The following is a 23,484-nucleotide window of genomic DNA, read 5'->3' as shown; positions in this document are numbered from 1 at the left end:
CGCCGTTGCGGAATGCCAGGCCAGCCAACACCGCCCCGGGCCCCGCCTCGGGATATTTCCGAGCGGCCCCAGGGCCAGTCCAGCCCGTGACCTCGGGGAGGGTTTCCCACGAGGAACGCGCTGGACCGTCCTCCACCGCTCCGACCCTGCCCCGGAATAATTCCGGGCGGCCCGGAGACGGCCCAGCCCGCTGGGTCCGGTTGACACCGGGGTCCCAGCGGCCCGTTTCGTCCAATTGGGAGCGCCGAGGGGCTCCGTTCCGGGACAAGTCCCTTCACAGAAACTCCTCGCCGCTGTCCGCACACGCCCTCGGCCCTGCCTTGGAATAGTCCGAGCGGCCCGATGCATCGGGGAGAGTTTCCAACGATGCACGCGCCGGGACACCCCCGCCGCTCCGACCCTGCCCTGGAATACGTCCAGGCGGCCCGGAGACGGTCCAGCCCGGCGGGTTCGGTAACACCGAGGTCCCGCCGGCCCGTCCTACCCTTGAGGAGCCAGCTCTCCTCGTGCCAGGACGCGAGCCGTGAAAACGACACCGTCCCCAGACACGGGAATAACCAGCCCCTCCGCCTCTCGTGCCCGCCGCGCCAACAGCGCCTTGAGCAGCGCAAGATCCCCCTTCTGGGGGAAGGCAGATGCCTTCCCGGTGACCTCTTAGACCCTCCCTCACTCCTCGCCCGAAGGCGACTCGAGAAGGAGGGCAGCCCCCTCACCACGTCAAGGTGGGTCACCATCGAAGGGGTGACGCGTTGACCCTGTCAGTTCCTCCCCTCTTAGTGGTGGAGGCAGAGGCGCACGCCTTGCTCCCCACCCTATAGTCCGCCGGTTTTCCCTTCTCAAGACACACCGGGCAACTCGCCTTGTTGGCGCAGGCGTTGACTTGGTGGCCAATGCTACCACATCTGTAGCAGCAGCCCGACCTGTCGGTCTGACTGCTGCAGTTCGCCTGCGTGTACCCGATGGCCAGGCACCTGTAACATTGCAGCCCCCGCAAGGGCAGCAACGTCGCTCTGCAGCTGGACCACCCCACCCTGAAACGCGGGGCGGCCAACACTGCTTTGCCAGCTCTCACGGGGCAGCGCAGCCAATAGGTGCCGAGTCCATTGGGGCCCCAGCGGACCCCTCCCATTTTTACGTCTTGCGGGGAGCAGCCCCCAATGCTCCCCATAGCGCCCGCCACCTCCTCCGTCGTTACAGAGTCGTCCAGACCAGTCACTCTGATTTCCATTGACTTGGAGGGGCGGGCAATGTTGACGTCGTCTCGGTGGGCCGTGACCTCACGGAGCTCGTTGGCCAGGGCGTCTGCTTTTTCAGCATTGCCGCTGCCCCTGATCTCAAGGATCAGCGCTCCGGTCACAGTCCTTCGGGGACTTAGGTCGGCAATCCCGAGAGACTCGAGGTTGATCTCCCCCCTGGCGAGTCTCATCACCTCTCCCGGTCGGTGCAGGTCACTGAGATTGCCACTGTGTTCGGCGGCCTGATCTTGACAGGCCCAACCGACCGAAAAGGCTCCGCCTTTTTTTTCTGCGCAGAAGAGGGATGGCAATGCTGGTTCTCTTTTTCCCTGCTCCTTTGGTAGCCCCCTTAGGAATACCAGCATTGGAGGCAGGGGTGCCGGCCGGGGGATTTTTGCCCTCTTGGGCGGTCGTTCCTTTTTTCACCTTTTTCTTCTGCGACCTGGAGACCACGAGGTCGCCTGGATCAATGATTTTATTCGCCTGCTCTTGCGAAAACGAGATGCTGCCAGGAAAGCCTACATACGCGCTCCATTTTCCGCGCGGCAAGAGGTCTTCCGATCGCTGCAAAATCGAGCTAAGTCCAAACTGCTTGCAGCTAAGAACAGATACTTCAAACAACGGCTCTGCTCAGTGAAAAGCACCGCGCGCCTCTGGTCCGAATTGCGCGCTCTAGGTCTCGCTAAATCCAAAGAACAGCAACCACAGCACAACCTTTCTCAACACTTTTTTCTCTTCCGCTCATCTTATATCTCGCGCCTCTTTTGGCCCTACGCACAATTCTCCCCCCCCGCTCTTAATCCCTCTACCTTCTACTTTCTCCATATCACACCGGACGCCCTGTCACGTGCTTTACGCAACAGCTTCTCCAACTCTACCGAACCTGACGGACTCAGCCGACGCCTTATCTTTCACAGCCTTGCTGTCACCTTCCCCACTATCCTTAATATACTCAACTTTTCCTTTACTACCTCTACCTTTCCCTCTTCTTGGAAACTCTCCCACATAATCCCGCTTCCCAAAACTAAACATCCTTCTAAACCTTTCCATTTTTGCCCAATTTTCTTGCTCTGCTTCCTATCAAAAGTGCTTGAACGCGCGGCATTTAAGCAGCTCTCTTCCCATCTGTAGCGCTCTGATCTCCTTGATCCTCTTCAAACCGGCTTTTGGAGTGGGAACAGTACACAGACTGCTATACTCAAGCTGATGGACAACGTTAGATTAGCCGTCGATCAGCAAAAGGTCACTTTGCTGGTCTTATTTGACTTTACAAAGGCTTTCGACTCTGTCTCCCACCGTCTCCTACTACGAAAGCTGGAATCCTTCAGCTTATCCTCTTCTACCCGTCAATGGGTAGAATCGTACCTCACGGGTCGCCATCAGAGAATGAAGGGTCCTAATGGTTCTTTCTCGTCATGGGTACCAGTCAGCGCAGGAGTTCCTCAGGGATCGGTGCTTGGTCCTCTCTTATTTTCCCTCTTCATCGACGACCTCAGACACTCTCTCAGATACTGTAAACACATCCTTTATGCCGACGACCTCCAAATCTATATCCATTTCCCACCCTCTGACCTCGATGCTGCCCTGAGGCTAGTCAGAGATGACATCGCCGAGATAGAGTGTCTTGAGCCTCCAACAATCTCTTAACACTCAACAGCAGCAAAACGAAAGCGATGCTTTTAGGGAGCGCGAGGTTCGTTAACAACCTCCCTCCATCCCGCATTCAACTGCATCTCAATAAAGTCCAGATTGAGGTCACAAACAAGGCTACCAATCTCGAAATTTCCCTTAGCAACACCCTCAACTGGGCTGAGCAAGCATTTCGAGGCATTTTGAGCCGCGTAAACGTATTCTGTGGCAATTAAAATCTTTCAATAATGGCCTCACCCTACGTCTCCGCGTGCGGCTTGCGTCCGCACTCATTTTTCCTATTTTTGACTATTGTGCAGCCCTTTTCACTGATCTCAACGGACAACAACAATTAAAAATCAGACGACTGATAAATTCTTGCATCAGGTTCATTTACGGCCTTCGTAAAGATAAGCACATTTCAGATTACTACGACGAACTGGGGTGGCTGAATGCTGATGACAGGAAGGAGTACCTTATTTGTTGTCTTCTTTTCACTATCATTTCCACCTCCTCCCCCCCCGTACCTTCTCGAAAATCTCCGTCCTTTACACCGCCCTTTGTCACACCTACTTACGCTCCTCACTTTCAGCCTTCCTCGACCTTGCAATCCCCTTCTGCAGGACTTCCACATACCAAAACTCTTTCCGCTCTGTCGCTTGCACCTTGTGGAATGCTTTTCCTCCTGTCATCAAGGAAGCCACTTCGATCAATGCGTTCAAACGCACGCTCTTTGACCACTTTTTTTTTTATTACGGAGGAAAAATGCGTTACCGCATACCCCTGGTTCCGGGGGAGGCCTGGTGGTTATGTGGGGTTCCCCCCGCCGACGACGTGCCGGCGGGGGCCTATCCATTAGAACCCCTCGGGGTGTCCTGCCCTGGTCCTTGGCTGGGGGGCTCCAGGAACGCGTGCAGCATGCTTCTGGAGCCCCCCGGACCCAGTCAAGGCCAACTCAGCGCGCCAGGGGGTAATAGTAGGCGCCCCTGGTAAGGCTTTGGAGCCTAGTCTGCCCTAAGTCGGGAGGAGGAGACATCAGCCCCCCCTCCCGCCTCTTCCCTTAATGTTTAGAGGTAAAGCGCGGGGTATCCAGCCCCCACCGTAACCCCGGGCTTCTTCGCGCCGTACTAACGGCAGCGCGGCCCACTGTTATATCCTGGGGGAGAGGGAATGTTAGTTCCCTCTCCTCACCCGGCGAGGCAGTGGGGGGGGGGGAAGCGGCTCCGCGTTATGTCGTCGGACTGCTTTCCCCGGACCATTAAGTAGGGTCCGCATTGCCGGGCTCACTACGGGGGGCTCTCCTCCCACGGCTGGGAGTCCCAAAAGCAGAGCCAGCAGCCGTAGGGGAAGAGGGACTCCCTCTTCCAGAGTTGTCGCTTCCCTCCTCCTCCGCAATGGTGTAGAGAAAGGGAGCAACAGCGTTTGTGCCCCTTCGCCGCCTTTTGGTAGCCGGGCCACGCGGGCCCGGGGGGCGGGGAGCAGGTCTTCTTCGAGGCGGTCGGGGGAGAAGGGAGCCAAGATAAATCGTGGCCCCCGCCCCGGCGTCTCCCGTTGTTGATGTTGCCGGGGGGCACACGCCTCCCCCTCCTCTCCCTAACCTTCTTGGTCTCCTCCTTCCGCCGCATTACCTGCTTGCAGAAGGAGGAAACCGCGACCCACGCACTCTCTCTGCGGACCATCTGGGTAATAAGGGCCCGCAGGGAGAGGTCGTCACCAACTTCTTCCTTTAGGACTCCGCACAGCTCCTACGCTGGACAGACCTCCAGCGTGTACTGCGCGGAGTCCACTTCGACGTCATGGTGACATTGTGTCGTCGGCTTCTTCCGCGATATCCTGCACAGGTATTCACCAAAACACCCTTGTCCGGTAAGCACCTGCGTCATCTTGTAGGACAGACCGCCCCAAAAGCGGCCCACCCATTCGTCCAAGTGGGGTAGGATGGCCTCCAAGATCCGAGATCCTGCCACCGGCAAGTGGTTCACAAGGCTTTCTCGCCAGGCATTTATCACCCGTCGGCGCACTCTTTTTTTTAACAGCGCGGCGGCCCTGGGGGTGACGACTCCCCCGCATGGACGGATAGCCTTTGCTCTGGCATAACACCAAGCCAGAACGTCGGCCGTAAACTCCGCCGGGGGGAGTCCCGCCAGGGGTCATTATTACCGCGCTGGGTGCGGTGCAATACGCGCGCACGATTCTACGCGCCAACCGCCGCTGAACCGCGTGCAGCGTCTCGTATATGCGGCGGCTAGTTAACGCCTCGCGAAACCAGACTGGGGCTCCGTAAAGAGCCCCAGCCATCACGACGTACGCGTACGCGCGCCTCGCACCGATCCTCGTATCTCGAAGGTTAGGCATCAACCCCATGAGGGCGTTTGTCCTCTTGTCCAATCGCTAGATCATCTTGTCAAAGTGCTTGACAAAGGCCCAGCGACCGTCCAGTAGCAACCCCAAATATTTTAGGGTTGCCCCCACTCGGATTCGGGTGTTGTCCACCAGGATGAAAGCCTGGGGCGGTACCCCGTCGTGGAAGAATACGGCTTCCATTTTCTTCGGGGCCACCCTCAGGCCCAGGCTCTTGATGGAGCCGACGACATACTCCACGGCGCAGTTGCCGTGGACAATCCCGCTTATACCCAGGAGGCTCTCCTGGCCACTACTAACGTGTCGTCTGCATAGCAGATGTGGCAGCCAGGGGGGAGGGCTTCTCGAATCACGGCGTTGTATGCGACATTCCACAGCAGGTGGCTCAACACGGACCCCTGCGGAACGCCGCACAACAAGTTTCTCCGCTGCTGGAGCCCGGTTTTGTCCAGGTACTCCAGCACTCTGTCCCGGAAATAGTCCCGTATAATGCAGACGAGGTAAGGCGGCACGAGATGATACTCGCTCAGCGCTGCCATTGCCACGCCCCACGGGATGCTGTTAAAGGAGTTGGCAATGTCCAGGGATATCGCCAACAACACCCCCGCGGCCCCCGTGATAGACTTCGAGAGGAATCGGACATGTCTTATGGCGCCAATGGTCGATCTCCCCTCTCGGAATCTATATTAGCCGGGGAACAAGTCGGGACCTTCCGGGAACATATGCCGGATGATGCGGTTGACAATAATACGCTCAAAGATTTTCCCCGCATTATTCAGCATACATAGGGGTCTATACGCGGAGGGACTCTCCGCTGGCTTGCCCTCCTTTCTGAGGAGAACAAGCCTGGCCCTTTTCCACCTCCTAGGAAAAGTACCTTCCCGGAGGCACTCCGTCCGGCCCGGGCACCCTCGCTCTTCCTCTTATTCGGGCGAAAGCCGCGGCCATTTCATGGTTGGACACCTTCAACTCCTCGGTCCATCCAAGGGGAGGGCTGGTCTTTTCCGGAATGTCCCTCCCCCTGGTGGAAAACAACGTATTCACCACCTCACCGAGGAACTGGAGGTGCAGCGTCTCCAAGACTGGAAGTGCCCATGGGCAAAACCTTTTCATCACGATTTGGTAAGGCCTCCCCCACGGGTCGCGATTCAGTTTGGAAATCAAGTCTTTCCAAGCTGCAGCCTTCGCCCGTGCAACGGCGGTCCTCAGGGCTTTCCTTACCCCTCTGAGGACCGCCGCGGCATTATCCATCTCCTCCTCCATGCACCGCCGCTTGGCGTGCGTATGCGCCTGCCTGGCAGCCACGGTGGGCCGTCTGAGCTCTGTCAGCTCCGCGGACCACCAATAGGAAGCACGGCGCGCCATAGGCCTCCTGCAAGGCATAGAAGCGTCACAAGCTTGTGACACCACGGCACATAGACGCTCCGCCTTCTCCTCGGCTCTGAGGTCAGCCTCTCCCCTCCGGCCAAGTGGAGGCAAGGAGACTAACCTCGAAGGTTTCAGGGTCGAGTTTCTTGAGGACCCATCGCTTTTTTTCTCGTTTGCGGTAGTGTTGCTTGCGCACCTCCGTGGGGGTAGAGACCAGCTCCATGAGCTCATATGATCAGATAGCTCACCCAGGGAGCCGGACTCTACCTTCCAACCATTGACCCTGTTTAGGGCACTGGTGGAAGCCCACGTGATATCCACAATGGACTCCCCCCTGCCTCCCACAAAGGTACTGACCCGGCCTCGGTTCAAGAGGACCAGGCCGAGCCCCGCCGCAAAGTCCTGGGCCAGGCGGCTCCTGGTATCGGTGCAAGGGGAGCCCCAGGCCACGGAATGGACGGAGAGATCTCCCCCCACCACCACTGGCCTAGGAGAGCAACTCAAGATGTCGCACTTCATGCCTTCCAGGGCTGCCTCAAACTCCCCCCTATTTAAGCTAGGGGAAAGAGATAACAGCCCAGGACATCGATGGGTCCATACTCGACCATGACGAAGCCCTCGCCCGCCAAAATCAAAATCATGGGCGGAGCGCCCGGTACGTGTCGGCTGGCCATCGCCACCTTCCCCAGGGTGTCCCCGACCCAGTTGGGGTCACCCTCAAGGATTCTGTAAGGGTCGGTGACGATGGCCAGCACGCCACCCCCCTCCGCCAGGCACTGCGCAAGCATATCTTGCGCAGCCCTGGCGTAATTTAGGTTTACCTGGAGGAGCCTAAAGGACATTTTCTGGCCCCTACAGCTCCTCCACCTCGATCTCTGTTGGCTTTTTGGCGCCCTCTTTGTCACCCCTTCTCCTCGTCTTTTGTGGAAAAGGAGGGAGATTTTCTGCGTTTAAGACCGGGTCGGGGGTCATATCTACTTCCCCCGACCCTTCGTCTCCGCGGACCTCCCCCGCTGTTTCAGGGGTGGTCTGCTCTGCGGGACTTGGTCCCCCTTTTTTCCCGGGGGCCTTGCCTAGGAGATTACTCGCCCCGGCTGTCCTGGCAGCTCCCTGGTTGGCGGGGGGCCTCTCTCCTACTTGTTTGGCCACAGAGGGAGGGTGTTTTTCCTGCCTAATTGATCAGGCACCCTTTTCCCCCGGGCCTGTGGTCAGCGGGCCACCCTTTATCCTTACAGGTAGTGCAGCCCGCTTTTTCCGTGCAGGCATTGGCTTGATAGCCAATGCCTCCGCACCAATAGCAGCAGCCAGACCTATCGATCTGGCTGCTGCATTTACTTTGTACGCTCTTCGACCACTTAAGATGCCGTGGGCGCGGTGTTGGGTTTCTGTTCCTGCCCTGCAACTGATCCCCTGTTACCTCTTGCGTAACACGCACTACTCAGATAGGTTTATCTCTGTTTTTTGATCCCTCTCGTTGAGTCTACTGTTTCAGCATTATTATAATTATTCTGTTTGCTATGTATTTATATTTGCTATGTATTTATAATTCCGTTGTTTCTTCTGCTTCTCCAATGTAGTTTATAAAATTTCTATTATGCATTTTTATTTTTATTTGTATTTTTAGTTTATTCTCATTTTATTTTATTTTATTTTATTTTTATTTTCATTTGGTTTATTTTTTTTTTTTACTGTAATTACCATTACCTTTTCTTTATCAATGTCTGTATTTTTATTACTTTATTGTCAGTATGACTGTTAACTCTGCTTTTGATTTTTGTATATATATGTCATCTGATTCTTGTCACTGAATTATTCTTGTCGTCTTAAATTCTTATAGGGCTACGGCCTTAGAATTTCAATAAACGCTTAATCGATCAATCAATCAATCTTTCTCTCTCTCTCTTTCTCTCTCTCTCTCTCTCTCTCTCTCTCTCTCTCTCTCTCTCTCTCTCTCTCTCTCTCTCTCTCTCTCTCTCTGTCACGTGAGTACCATCGACAGCGCTTTGCCTCTGCTCCGCTATTTTCTCGCTTCTTTTCTGCCGCCTTTTACCCTGCGGGGCTGCTTGTTGCAGTTTGCTTGGTCAAGGCCTCCTCCGCTTGACTCCTGCCATCGTGGTGAGTGCATCCGGGCCGCCTCTGCTTTTCTTTTGCGGTTTGACGCGGTGCTTTCGGCGTCCTAACCTCTCCTTCCGAGCCGGCCTTCTGTCGCTCTGCGCTTGCGCCGCGGGCCGGCTCGTCTGCTTGGCGTTCCGAGACTACTGCGGTCGGGACCACTCGGCGAGGCGGCGTTCCGAGACTACTACGGCTGGGACCTCTCTCCGACTCTGCGTTCCGACACGCATCCACGGCTGTCCTTCTCCTGATTGGCTATTCTCTGTCGACCGTCCAATCATGACGCACGCCTGCGGTATCTGTCGGAGATTCATCTCTGCTACCGACGCGTTTCAATGCGAGCGCACCGGAAGGCACTTCTACCACGAAGAATGCGTGGCTACGTCGGCCGGGTCGACATGCGGCACCGCGCCGACCGGTCTCTCCTGTCCTGCCTGCAAGGGACAAAGTCTCCTACGGCCTTCCATCGGTTCAGCACTGCCAGCGGGTTGCTCGGCCCTTTCTGAGGACGTCGCTGCCCGGAGCGCCTCGGAGGCTGACCCTCTCGGCGCTGTGGTCGCCTCGCTTCTCGCCAAGATGACCGTAATCGAAACCCAGCTGCGGGATCTACCCACCATCAAGTCTCAATTGCAGGATCTTTCCTCGATCGGTCCCCAGCTTGCTGCCCTCGAGTCTAGGATGTCTGCCACTTCAGAAGCTCTCACGTCTTCACTTGCTGAGCTGCGGCAACGGCAGGTGAATACCGACGCTCGCGTCGCCGCGCTCGAGGCGCGTCCAGCGACCGGCGCTGCCAGTGCCGATGTGCGTAGGCTCGAGTCCCGCCTCGACGCCCTTGAGCAGGTCAATAGGAGCTCCGAGCTCATCTTATTCGGGGTGATTGAAACCCCCTCCGAGAACCTCAAAACTACTCTCAGCAAAATCGCAATTGCTCTCGGCGTCGAGGTCGACCTCGATCACATAGCGAGTTGCTATCGCATCCCTGCCAAGGGGGACCGTCCTCGTCCCCTCGTGGTCAGACTTTCCTCGCGCGAGGTCCGCGACCGGATACTTGCGGGCAAACGCTCTCACGGGAAGCTCGACGGCTCGTCGGTTCCTGGTCTTCTCCCCGGGACCATCGATATTAACGAGCGTCTTCCTTCCTCCACTCGCGGGATTTTCGCTGCCGCGAGGGGTGCGGTTGGCGCGGGTCGCCTGCACCGTGCCTGGGTGCGCAACGGACGCGTCTTTGTCAAGAGACACCTCGACACCTCGCCTATCCGACTGCGGGGTAGCGACCACCTTTCCGCACTTATCGTCGGTGCACCTCTGCCCTCTTCATCTCCCGGCGGGTCATTGCGTGACCTTCGCGATTCGGCGCGCGGCCTCGCGGCTTCTCTTCCCCCAACGGGGACGGCTGGCGCTGCCGATGTCGCTGGTGCCTCCGCGACCCGTACGACTGCGGGCCGTGACGCGAACCGCGGGGCGATTCCTAGGGCCCCTTCTAAGCGCACTAAATGAGGCCCGGCCCCCCCTCACTCCGGACGATCGGGATCTTTGCGCGTGTGCCATGTTAACTGCCAATCTCTCCTCCCCCACTTCTCTGAATTTGCCGATTTCTTCAGCCGAGGCGATTACGACCTTATAGCTCTCTCCGAAACCTGGTTGAAGTCACACGCGCCTGACAGTTTTGTCCAGCTTCCTGGCTATTACATAGTTCGCGGTGACAGGGAGGGCAAGGGGGGAGGAGGTGTTGGGGTATACGTGCGTCGCGGCATTGGCGTCGAGATACTCGCTTCATCGCCGACACTCTACAGCGCTCTCCCGGAATATCTCATCTTCCGTATCTCTCCTCTCCGCTGCCGCCCCTTCCTGCTTGCCATAGTTTATCGTCCTCCAAACTTGGTCACCTTTCCATTTTCCAATCCGACTTCGAAAGACTCTATCTTTCCTTTACAGTCGCTATCATAATCGGGGATTTCAATATTGATCTTAATCGTCCTTCCCACGACTCCGATTTCCTTCTCGACTTCAGCACCTCCAATAATCTCCATATAGTTCCTTTCTCTGACACTCATCACACTTCCTCGTCACACTCTAGAATCGACCACTGTTTAGTGAATGACAAAAATTTAATACAGAACTTTCAGCAGTTTCCAATCCCTTTTCTATCAAATCATGATCTCATCGAAGTCACTCTCGACCTTTCCATCTATAGAGTTCCACCTCGCGTGATCCGAGTCAGAGACTTTTCTCAATTTAACTCCGAAGACTTCCTCTCCTCCCTTCTCTCTCAAGACTGGCCTGCTGTCGACTCAGCCAGCTACATTGATCGTAGGGTCGACCTAATCAACTCTCTCATCAATAACGCCTTGACTATCCACCTGCCTCACAAAACTCGGCAAACAAGCCTCCCGCTCCTTGGCTGAACCACCAAGTCAAGTCTCTTCTCCGGGAACGAGACGCCGCCAGAAGATCCTTCCTCCTTCACCCCTCCCCCGATCGGCGGGAGAGGTTTCGGTCTCTCCGAAACTTGGCAAAATCGCGCCTGGTCGAGGCAAAAAATAACTACTTGCGCAAAAGACTGGACCCTAAACTGTGCCCAGCAAGACTGTGGTCGGAGCTGCGCTCGCTTGGCCTCTCTAGGAATCGCTCCTCTAACCTCCACCTCAATCTCCCTCTTGGAGACCTCAACTCTTTCTTCACTACTGCTCATCTCTCTCATTCTTCTCTTTCCCCTTTGCTTCCTTCTCCACCCGCCTCCTTCCCCTGTCATGCCTCCTCTGTCTCCGATCCTGCTACCTTTTACTTTCCCCATGTCTTTCCTGAAACCCTACTCAAGGCCATCAAAGCCAGCTCCTCCGACTCGTACGGTCCCGACTGCTTAAACCGCCGCATTATTCTTCTCTGTCTCCCCGTCATCTTTCCTGTCATCCTAGACCTCTTCAACCTCTCCTTTAACTCCTCCACCTTTCCCACTTTATGGAAAACCTCACATGTCATCCCTCTCCCCAAAACCTGCCATCCTTCCATCCCGTCCGACTTCCGCCCCATCTCTCTCCTCTGCTTCCTTTCCAAGGTGCTTGAGCATATTGCCTACGACAGCCTGGTCGTTCACATCTCTCACCATAACCTCCTCGATCCTTTCCAGACCGGCTTTCGAAAGGGCTACAGCACGCAAACCGCCCTTATCAAGCTGGTTGACGATGTGAGATTGGCCATAGACAAACGCATGACCACCCTGTTAGTCATGTTCGACTTCTCCAAAGCCTTCGATTCCGTCTCCCACGCGCTTCTCCTCAAGAAACTCAGCAACCTCAAGATCTCATCGTCCGCTCTGACCTGGTTTCGATCCTACCTCTCCGACAGACACCAGTGCGTTAAAGGACCAGACGGCTCTCTTTCATCCGCGCTGCCTGTCTCTGCCGGAGTCCCTCAGGGCTCAGTTCTGGGACCCCTTCTCTTCTCCATCTTCGTCAATGATCTCAGGCACTCGCTCAGGCACTGCCATCACCTGCTCTACGCCGACGACTTCCAAATTTATCTCCACTTCCCTCCTCATAATCTCCGTAATGCAGTTGCTCTTGTCAACGAGGACATCGCGGCGGTCGAGCGGTGGGCGGCGAGAAATCTCCTCAAACTCAACGCCGGTAAGACCAAGGCGCTTCTCATGGGCAGCCCCAGGTTTGTTAACTCGATCCCAACGTCCAGTATAGACTTGTTCGTGAATTGCACGCGTGTTCAATTCACCGACAATGTCCGTAACCTGGGGCTGCTCCTGACCAACAATCTGAGCTGGGCTCACCAAATTCGTTCCACTTCCAGTCGGGTTAGTGGGATCCTCTGGCGCTTAAATTATTTTAAAAACGGTCTCGCACTGCCTCTGAGAGTGCAACTCATCAGATCACTCGCCTTTCCAGTCTTTGATTACTGCGCCGCGGTACTCACTGACTTGACGGGTCAACAGAGGCTCAAGCTTAGACGTTTGATGAACGCCTGCGTGCGCTACATCTTCGACCTTCGCCGGGACGAACATGTGTCCCCCTCGTACGAGCGTTTGGGCTGGCTGTCCGCCGACGACCGACGGGAATACTTGACCTGCTGCCTGATCTTCTCCATTATCCATTCCGGCTCTCCCCCCTTCCTTGCTCACAATCTCCAGCCTGCTCCTAGGTCTCTCTCCCATCTCCGATCCCCTCCTTCTCCCTGGGACTTAGCCGTTCCGTCCTGTCGCACCTCCACTTACCAGCATTCATTCCTCATATCCGGTTGCACTATGTGGAATGCTCTCCCGCCGCACATCAAAGAGTCAAATTCTTTAGCTTCCTTTAAGAACCTCCTCTTCAGTCATCTGCGGTCAAGGGATGGGATCTGACCTCACGTTCTCTCCCTCAATTCTCTTCTCTCCTTTTCTTTCCACCTCACCCGCAGCGACTCTGAATCCCCGATGTCCCTCCTACCTTCGGCACTCCTTGCCGTGCTCACTCTTCAACCTCTCACACTTCTCCTCAAGCACACCCTATCTTACTCCCTCTTCCTCTGCGCTTGTCCTCTGCTATTGCAATTTCATTTCAGTTCCGTCTCTGCGAAAAGATGCTAACTTCTCTTAAGCAAGTGTGATTCCTCTAAGTTGTTATTTTAGTTTATTTCTTATTTTAGTTTATTTCTTATTCTTACTTTTTATATTTTATATTTTCTTGCATGTTTACTTTAAGTTACGCTTATCTCAGGTTTATTTGCACCTTACTTCTCTTGTTATTATCTTTTGTTCTTATTTTTGTCATGTTTACTTTAAGTTACGCTTATCTTAGGTTTACTTGCACCTCACTTCTCTTGTTATTATTTTTTGTTTCTACTTTTGTCATGTTTACTTTAAGTTACGCTTATCTTAAGTTTATTTGCACCTTACTTCTCTTGTTATTATTTTTTATTTTATTTTTGTTATCTACATTGTACTCAATCCTGAAGTTATTTTCCTGTATTTTATTCTTAGAGGGCTACGCCCTAGAATAATAATAAACGCTCAGTCAGTCAGTCAGTCAGTCAGTCAGTCTCTTTGGTGTCTGGTGAGTACTTACAGTCGTGTGTCATATCGCTCCGTATTTAAATACTTTCTCTGCAGTTTTCTGCCCTGCGGGGCATTTTTGTTGAAGTTCCGGGTTTTTATTCAGAGCTGTTTGCTTGCTCTCTGTCCTTACTTACGAGATTCTGTGCGGCTTTGTCTGGATTTTCGGATTTTCACTGTGACCTTTTTGGGTAATCTCTACTCGCGACGGTGTAGAAGACATCGGTGGACGACGCAGAGGGCTCTAATTGGCTGCCGGTCGCGCCGTTGGTACACGATGTCGTGGTCTTGTCGCGGCTGACGAAGACGGTATCAAAGTGGCGAGCGATGAAAACAAGAACAAGGGACTTCGGAAACAGATCTCGATCACACGAACGTGTCTCTCGCACCGAGTTTGACGAGCGTGAGTGTGTCTTAAATCCACGCTCTAACTAATCAAACTGTGAACAGACACAGCGACAGAATTGCAAACATTTTGTTGAACAGCAAGGAGTCCCTGGAAAGACGGAGGCAGATCAAGTCCGCTTTTTGTGTCTGCAAAAACGCATTTCTCGAGCTTTCACCGACTTATTTAAGTATTCTGGAAAAACAAGTGTTTGCTCCTCTTTTATTTGAAAAACTTAAAATCCATATAGATAAAACAGTCACTAATGCGTTTGACTCCTTGCAGACGCAAATTGAACATACCAGCCGGGCGGACGAGGCAACCTGCGCGCCAAGTACGTCTGCTAATACCGGCGCGAAAACCTATGCGTCCCCGTGCTCAGCACAACCAACGATCCGCGTGTCGCGTGGTCCTGATTTTGACATTCCAAAGACCACTAATTTTATTGTCACTCCCACGGACGAATCTGGCCTTGCGACTTTTTGCGAAATCAGGAGTGTCTTGGAAAAATGGTTAAAGCCCTCTGAGTATGATCTAAAAATATGTCGGATATAGTCAGTCAGAAAAAACGGCATTCGCATCGAGATTCATTCCGTGGATTTGGCTAAATTGAGGCAATCGCAGATTTTAAACAGGGCCGACCTTAGGCTAGAGCAGGAAACCAAAATCAATCCTAGGCTTATAGTGCACAGAATTCCTTGCGTTATGAAGAGTGAGGATCTCAAGAAGGAAATCATCTTTCTTAATTTGAAGAATGTTGCATTCCTGGACATGAGGGTAATTTATATTTTCCCTCCAAGAGAGAATCGAAAATTCACCAGTTGTATCATAGATGTATCACGTTATCCGCGCCCAATTACTGAAAGAAGAATTAATTTTTGTAAATTATTCTGTCTGCAAAATTGCTGACTACGTAAAAGTTCTACAGTGCTATAGATGCTTGACATTTGGTCAAGCACTGTAAGTTTCCACCTCGTCGCGGTCACTGTGCTGAGAAACACGAAACTAGAGACTGTGTCACAAGAGGAAAGGATCCAATCTGCAGCAACTGCATGCGATGGCTACCTCACAAAGGGCAATCTCACTCAGCATGGATAACAGGAACTGCCCCATCTTACGGAGAAAGGTTGCCGTATAAAAACATAAATATAAAAATGTCGTATAAAAACATAAATTATGGAGTGTAAAGAGACGGAGTACATTCAATTATGTCATGTTAACTATCAATCGCTGCTTGCTCATATAGACAAATTTCGAGTCTACTTTGTTAATTCTAAGTATCATATCATCTGCTTTTCAAAAACTTGGCTCAAACCAGCTATTTCAAATCAAATGATATCTCTACAGGGCTACTATCCGCTCAGATGTGATCGGTTCGGGAAGCAGGGGGGGAGTAGTGACTCTCTTCGTGCGCAAGCACTTACGGATCCGACTGTTACAACATTCAAATAACATCTACAGTCACAAACCGGAGTACATTCTCGCGGAAGTGATTCCGGACGGAAAGTCGAAGATTCTTCTTGGCGTGGTGTACAGGCTTCCACACTATGGGTATTTGGCGGATTTTCTGAATGTCTTCACAAATGTTTCTGCATTATATAGTCACTCCATTATCTTTGGTGATTTTAATGCCGACTTGTGCTCTCAAACGTTCGACTCTTCTAAAGGCAGATAACGACTCTCAAAGCCAAGCCGGGGAACATTCAATACTGGTCACCGGCGTGATCGGGTCGGCCGGTTAGGCCGACGGGTCCCGGAGGGCTCCAGAAGTATGTTGCACGTGTTCCCAGAGCCCCCCAAATCAGGACCGGGCAGAATACCCGGAAGGGTTTGGGTATACCTTGGTCGTCACGCCTGACGGCACGAGGGAGTCCCACATAACCCCGGAATCCCCCCCCCGAGAACCGGAGTATGCGTAACGCATTTCTCCTCCGTAACAAAAAAAAAAACGTTCGACTCTGATCAAATCCGGTCTTTTGTAGACGCATCTAACCTATTCTTGGTGCTTTTCGAGCCGACATATCACACTCGTTCTTCTTCCACGTAGCTGTCACGTTTTTCTCTGCACATCAGCTGATTGAAATAATATACAAGATCAAAATTGATCGCCATTGCAAAAGATGTATTACAGCGCGAGATTTTTGTTCCTTCAATAGAGACTCTTTTCCGGACAAGCTTAGCACGTATGACTTGGAAGGTCTGGAAGCTCTGCACCGTGAGTGTGATATCAACATAAAACTTAAGACGTTCAACAGCTACGTCACTGGATGCTTCGACAAGCATGCTCCGCTAAAGAAAATCGTTCCAAGTCACCTGCCTTTGTCGTGGATTACTAACGAAATTAAAAGGTTCATGGCGGAGAGAAACAGAAGTCGGAGAAGATAGAAGAGAAGCTGTCTAGAGGTGGATTATGATTCTTTCAAGAAGCTAAGAAATAAGGTTCAACACATGGTACGCACCGCTAAGCAAAACTACTATCGAGTGACCTTTAGCGGGCTGCAGGGGCCCAATGCTATGTAAACGAGGCTGAAACATCTTGGGTTGATAAAATCTAAGGCGATAGAGAAAAGACTACTCTTTTCCACGGAGGATTTAAACGTACGTTTTACTAGCCACGCAACAACGGAGCAAAAAATGACGATGTCCACCTAGGAGATGAGTCGTACAACGATTCAAAATTCTATTGGAGTCACATCGAGCCCTACTACGTCCTAAAGGCTCTAACATCACGTGGATCTGAAGCTGCGGGCGTGGACAATATGGGACCGGGGCTGCTGCAAATACCCGGTTCTGTGTATTCTGCCCGCGGTGACTCATATTTTCAACTACTGCCTCGAGGCTGGAGTGTGTCCTGATCAGTGGCGTACGGCACTTATCTGTCCAATACCTAAGGTTAAGTTCCCTTCTCAAATGATTACCGGCCGACCTCTGTGCTTCATCTCCAAGGTCTTGGAACAAATTGCGGCAGATCAGATAAAAGTCTACCTAGAGAGACAGAACATCTTAAATCCAAATCAGTCTGCTTATCTGAAAAGCGCATCCACCCAAACGGCCTTGATTAAATTTCTGAACAATGTCCGCCAAGCGGCGGACGTTCTAGAAGAGTCACAGTGTACATTTTCTTTGACTTCACAAAGACATTTGACTACGTCTGCCATCGTACATTAATAGAAAAGTTGAGGAATATAGGTTTTTTGTGTTCCTCATTACGCTGGGTTTGCACTTATCTTTTTCTTAGGAAATAAGCAGTTAGAGATCTAATCACGCGTAGGATGTCAGAGGTCAGAAGCATCACCTCGGAAGTACCACAGAGCTCTGTTCTTGGGTCGAGAAATTTTAAGAGCCTGCAACTATAATTTTTATGCGGATGATCTGCTCATATACTTTCAAACCAAGCCTCAATATCAACAGCATATCTTTAGTCAACAAAGATATCAGGAGCATCACTGACTGGGCCATTAATAAGCGTCTTATATGTACTAAACCCTTCCAAAACCATACCAATGGTAGTGGGTACAGCTGGGTACGTGAATAACCTTGCCTTGAATGAGCTTCCCTGCGTAAGGGTCAACAACTCCGACATACCATTTGTTGACTCAGTCAATTATCTGGGATTGACTATTTCTAACAACTTATCGTGGGAGAAGCAGGTAACGGGGACAACGTCTAGAATTTACGCTTTGCTACATTAATTAAAGTTATGCAAAGATCTCTTGCCTATCTGCCTCAGAGAAAAACCCTAATTTTCCTTATTCTAGACTATTGTTCAGTCGCCCTCACGGACATTTCTCGGGAGCAGAACTTCAAGCTGCAGAGAGCCTTGAATGTCTGTATTAGGTTCATCTACCAGACAAAGAGAGACGAACACATCATCTCTTATATTGAAAAACTAAGATGGCTTAAGACTCATTCCAGGCAAAGTTACTCAATAGGGAGCCTCACCTTTTGTATAATGCGTACAAAAAAGCCTGCTGCAATCTATAAGAATTATACTCACAGAAGCGACGTAATAGTCCGCGACACAAGGGCCGCGAGTGATATGTTAACCGTGCCGTACTGTAGAACCAAGTTATATAAAAGGTCTTTTAGGTGTGCTTCCATTGAGTTATAGAACAGCCTCCCATCTGACATTAGATGTGCCAAATCGTTGGACATCTTTAAATATAGACTTTACAATTTTCTGTTTGGGACACACTGTTGATCAGTCAAAATCTGCTTCACTTTCAACCCGATCAATCGAAGCATTGGTCTCGGTACAGCGACTATCTAATTATTCTAGTCCATATTAATATTTATTTCTATTAATTTTAATTTTTTTCTCATTTGTTTTCTCAATTTCAGATTATATTGTAACTGTATATTTATATCTATATTTTTGCAATTTTGATTTCTCATGTTTATCTTAAAAATGTAATTGATAATGCGCTTGAGGGGATTTAATCCCCGTGCGCGTAATAAATGATGATTCTCTCTCTCTCTTTCTTTCTCTCTCTCTGTCCAATAACTTTTTTTTCAAATTGTTATTTGCTAAACTAATTTTTAATAAATTAATATAAAATTTATATTAAATTGATATTAGATTATATTAAATTTATATTAAATTTATATTAATATTGAGTAAGACAGTTTTGAACACAGCACGATTAGACACCAATCATCTTGAATTATCTAACCAAACTAATAAAAAAACTCTAGGTATCGGCCGCTATGAGTGGTGATGTCCAATCATGCAGTGTCCAATCATGCGCACCCCGTTAATATTTATATAACCTAATATATAAACTATATATAAATTAATTATATAAACCATATATAATTGATATTAGGTTAATATTTAATATAATCTAATATAAACGTAATAAAAATTATTAATTTATTAAAGATTAGTTTATCAAATAACAACTTGAAAAAACGTTATTGAACAGAGAGAGAGAAAGACGGGAACTATTCAAGAGACTTATGGTAACTGTGGTGGGGCAATTTTTTCAAAATATGTTATTTTATTTTCCTATTTTAAATTTTTAATAAATTGATATAAAAATAATATAAAAATTATTTTGATTAATAGTATAATATAAAAATAAAGTTAATAGGTTAATATAAAAGTTATTTTAATAAATAGCTTGATATAAAAATTATTTTAATTAATTGCTTGATATTAATTTAATTAATTAAAGAGGGAGAAACCCCCTTCCCTCCCCTTTCTTCCACTCCAAAGTGGATTAGAACCCGCCTATAACAGCTACTTATACACGTATATATACATACGGATAGCGTAAGGAAAAAAAGCAAAAAATTTTTCTAAAACGCCAGACGTAGGAAGGTTCGTGGAAATGTTTACTGACATCAAAATTATAAAATTGATTTAGTAATTTAATTTCATATTACACTTCTATTTCTACTTAACAGCTGTATGTTAAAGTCCGACAAACATGCAAGGTTCAGTTGAGAAAAACTTATAAATGTAAATAAATTTCCTTCAAAATTTATTATTGAGCACTAAGATTTAAATACTTTGACCGGTATAGTTGCTTCTTGATTTAAGTTTACAAAATAAAATGTTACAGATGCTGAGATTTAAAATATTAACTGTATTAAAAAAAACGTGAAATTAAAATGTAAAATTTAGTTTTATCTATATTGAAGAAATTAAATTTAAAAAGATTATATACGTTTTATAATGTTTTATTATTATATACATACAAACATTTATCTCACATGGGCTGCATGAAACATAAATAGTAAAGCGTGTGCGAGCACACACATACATTTTTATTGCACGCTTGTATACATTTCGTCTCTTTTCTCATACATATCTACATGTGCGTATTCGCATGAAAGAGCTAGATAAAAAAAGTAAAGAATGATAAAAAGACTCGATTAAATAATATATTCTAAACCTATCACATTACTTACTAAAAATAGATTACAGAAATCACTTGATCTAAAACTAAAATGTCAAGATTTAACATTTTTTCAATAAGAAACATTTAAAGGTAGCCAATTAAACTTATATAGTATATAACATTGAAAAAACGTTGCTAAGATTTAATAACGTTAATGTAACGTATGTTAATGTAAACGTAAAAGTAATGTAATGTTTTTTTCAACATTGAAACTATATTATTCTTTGTTCATTATTTTAATGTTACTGCAACATTGAAACAGCATTGAACAAATTGTTATCTTTCAAAAATTGAAAAAATAGTATATATATTTGTTTTTAATATATATTTTTATTTTTCACAAATTAAGTATTGAAAAACAGTAAGAAAACCGAGCCAAGTAAAGGATTAATAAACAACATAAAGACAATATTAAAAATGATTTTCAATACATTCTTGTATTATGTTTACTAATTTATAAAAGTATTAAAAGGCCAAAACAAGCAAATTTAGATGTTATTTACAAAATATAATATATCAATTTGTTACGTTTGTATCAATATACATTGAATGATATAAGGCCAAAAACGAGCTATTCTTTGAATTTTTAAATTACAATTTATTTTAATCTTAACAACCAAGATACAGTTAGCGGAACGTTTCGGACGTATTTGTCCTCCTTCAACCGCATTAATTTAAATGTCTAATATCGAATTACTATACTTAAATATAAATTTCTTCATGAGCACATAACTGTGCTGATTTTCCGTTATATAAAAATTAGCATAGTTTTATTCGTCAATGCAACGCGAGAACAGTCTGAATCCATGTCCACTGTGAAGCAACGTCTCAATTTTCCGAGTCTCTCTATTGAAATGTAATAATTTAAATAAGTAATAATAGTTTAAATAACTAATACTAATTTAACTAAATAAAACTAATTTAGATGAATACTATTAACATAAATAAATAATTCATAAAGGTAAAAGTTTTTAACATGGTCAATAATTTAAATAAACTGATGAATACATTAATAATTTACTTAGGAATACTATATCGCATGGATAGAGTACTGTGCTCGGTTATGTGTCTCTTTCGTGCAGAGCTAACTACACGAGTGAGTATGAAGAACTCGTTAAGGAGAACGTGGAGCGGATGATATAAACTATATAAACTATTTATTGTCTTTACATATTATGTTATGTTTCTAATCTCTACCAACCAACCTGTTAAGCAAATCAAAGTAAGATTCGTTTAAAAGCTCTGTGTCTTTTTATAAATTCAGTCCATTGTTCTGCTCTTTTATGTGTATCATTTCAGATATTAATCTTTTGTAATATTTTGGTTTTGTGCCTAAAATTAATGTGTTGTTCCATTCTATTAAGGGATTGTAGCGTGTAATATGTTCTGAAATGACAGAGTGCTTTGACGAATCTAATTTGATATTATCTGTGTGTTCTTTGATTCTAGTATTCAATTTTCTTTTAATTTGACCTACGTAGGAGGCATCGCAGTCATTACATTTTATTTTGTACATCACGTTGTTGCAATAGTGGCAATAGTGATGTCTCTATCTTTTTGTGCTTTAATAAACCTGCTTAGTTGCTTTAGTCCTGGTCTACAATAGGTGTAGTAAGCCTTAAACTTAAAAAAATTAACCAATCATAGTTGAATATGAGAAGAATAATTGACCATGGTTGGTCAATTTCTTACGGCTTAAGGCTTACAAGATTAATTGTAGACCGGAACTTAAACGTTTATAATCTACCGTGAACTTATTCTTGTCTACATATAACTGATATTATTACTTCGGACCCGCTACTTATGTATGGGATTATTATGTATTTTTTATAATTTTCCGATTCGCAATCATCTTGAATATCATTTTTTTGTTTGTAAGTTTTGTATTAATGAATTTTTTCAATCTGCGGTTGATTTAGTTAAAAATTAAATCCAGTGGGTAACCATTGTTTCTCAGCAATTGTATAATAAATTCTAAGTTATTTTGTTGGAATATGGGATCGGAAAGTAGTACCGCTCTGTCCACACATCAATAAATCGTTTCAATTTTATGACATTGTGGCTGGCTTAAGTAGTATGATAGGTAACGTTCCGAAAATGTATCCTTGTGATACCACTGAATTGTTAAAAAGTTTTCAATTCTTATCAATTTCATATCCAAAAAATCGAGACAATTGTTATTCTCATACTCAATAGTAAATTGCCAACAGAAATGATACTTGTTAAATATGTTAAGAATATCCATCACTCGATCTCGTGGTTTTGCCATAAATATATATCATCAACATTTCTTTTATAGAATGATATATCTAGTTTTAACATATTCATTGCATAGGATTTTATATCTTGCATAACAATGTCTCCGATAATCGGGGATAGTTGCAATCCCATGGGTATGCCATGTAAATTGTGTTGTTTGTTTGTAAATTGTGTTGTGGAATGTAAAATAAGTAGACATGACAAATTCTATTGCGACGTAATCATCTGTGGAGATTTTTGTGTTTTTTTCAATGTGAGACCACCTCTTTCTGATACCCTCCATAATAAGGTTTGTGGGCACATTCGTAAAAAGTGATATAACGTCTAGTAAAATTAAAATATGTGACTCTGATATTTTTTTCCCTGTAAGTGAATTGTATAGTTCGGAGCTGTTATTCACGTAACCCATCAAGTGAGGGTTACTCTTAGATATTATTTCGTGTAAAAAAAGTTGCCATTGTATGGATAGAGAGCTGTATCAATCGACGAGACTATGATTCTATATGGAACGTTATTCTTATGTATTTTAGGCAGGCCATATATCTTTGGTAAAGGAAACTCGCTTGCTTTTAATATGTAAAATTTACGTTTACCGATATAGTCTTTTTAAAGTCAATTTTTAAATACCATATTCAAGTTTCTCTCTGATTTTAAACTTGGGTTATTTTTTACCTTGCTATATGTCGAAATGTAATTTAATACAACCTCCATCTTCTCGATACAGTTCTCTATATCCAATGTTACTATCACGTTCCCCTTGTCTGCTCGAGTAAAAAAATATTTGGGTTGTTTTTGCAAAATTGATCTGAACATTGAAATTATTTTTGCATCTGTCGAATCTTTGCTTGTAAAATTGTTTAGATATTTATATAACTATGGGATGACTGTGTTACATCTTCTTTTAAATTATATTGCTTTCCCCAAATGTAATGTATTTTGATATAAATGCTAATAATAACAATACAGTAACACGGAACTTTTCGGTAATTACATTATGAATTGCATGATATGTATATATTTGACAAAATGTCAATTAATTTGAGTAAATGTTCAAAATTATAATTACTGACGGCTGATGAAGGCCAAGTAAGATCGAAACGTTCCGTCTTAATGTATTGTTATTAATACCAAAATTTATTATATTTTATAAATAACATCTAAATTTGCTTGTTTCAGCCTTTTAATACC

General features: G+C 46.9%; 1 protein-coding gene across 1 annotated transcript; it reads right to left on the bottom strand.

Moving 5' to 3' along the window:
• Nucleotides 1-6,089: 6,089 nt before the first annotated feature.
• On the bottom strand, nucleotides 6,090-7,112 carry LOC105202612. Its single transcript, XM_011171196.1, has one exon. It carries the CDS (start codon nucleotides 7,110-7,112, stop codon nucleotides 6,090-6,092), a length of 1,023 nt encoding a protein of 340 aa, XP_011169498.1.
• Nucleotides 7,113-23,484: the final 16,372 nt, after the last annotated feature.

This window comes from Solenopsis invicta, unplaced genomic scaffold, assembly GCF_016802725.1.
Source record: "Solenopsis invicta isolate M01_SB unplaced genomic scaffold, UNIL_Sinv_3.0 scaffold_113, whole genome shotgun sequence".
NCBI classification, from domain to species: Eukaryota; Metazoa; Arthropoda; class Insecta; order Hymenoptera; family Formicidae; genus Solenopsis; species Solenopsis invicta.
The sequence above is the reverse complement of the archived record's forward strand: the minus strand, read 5'-3'. Positions and strand labels throughout refer to the sequence as shown.

What these genes read in the sequence shown, in the direction of transcription:
- LOC105202612 (XM_011171196.1), bottom strand. Translation starts at nt 7,112, where the DNA reads ATGAAGTGCGACATCTTGAGTTGCTCTCCTAGGCCAGTGGTGGTGGGG.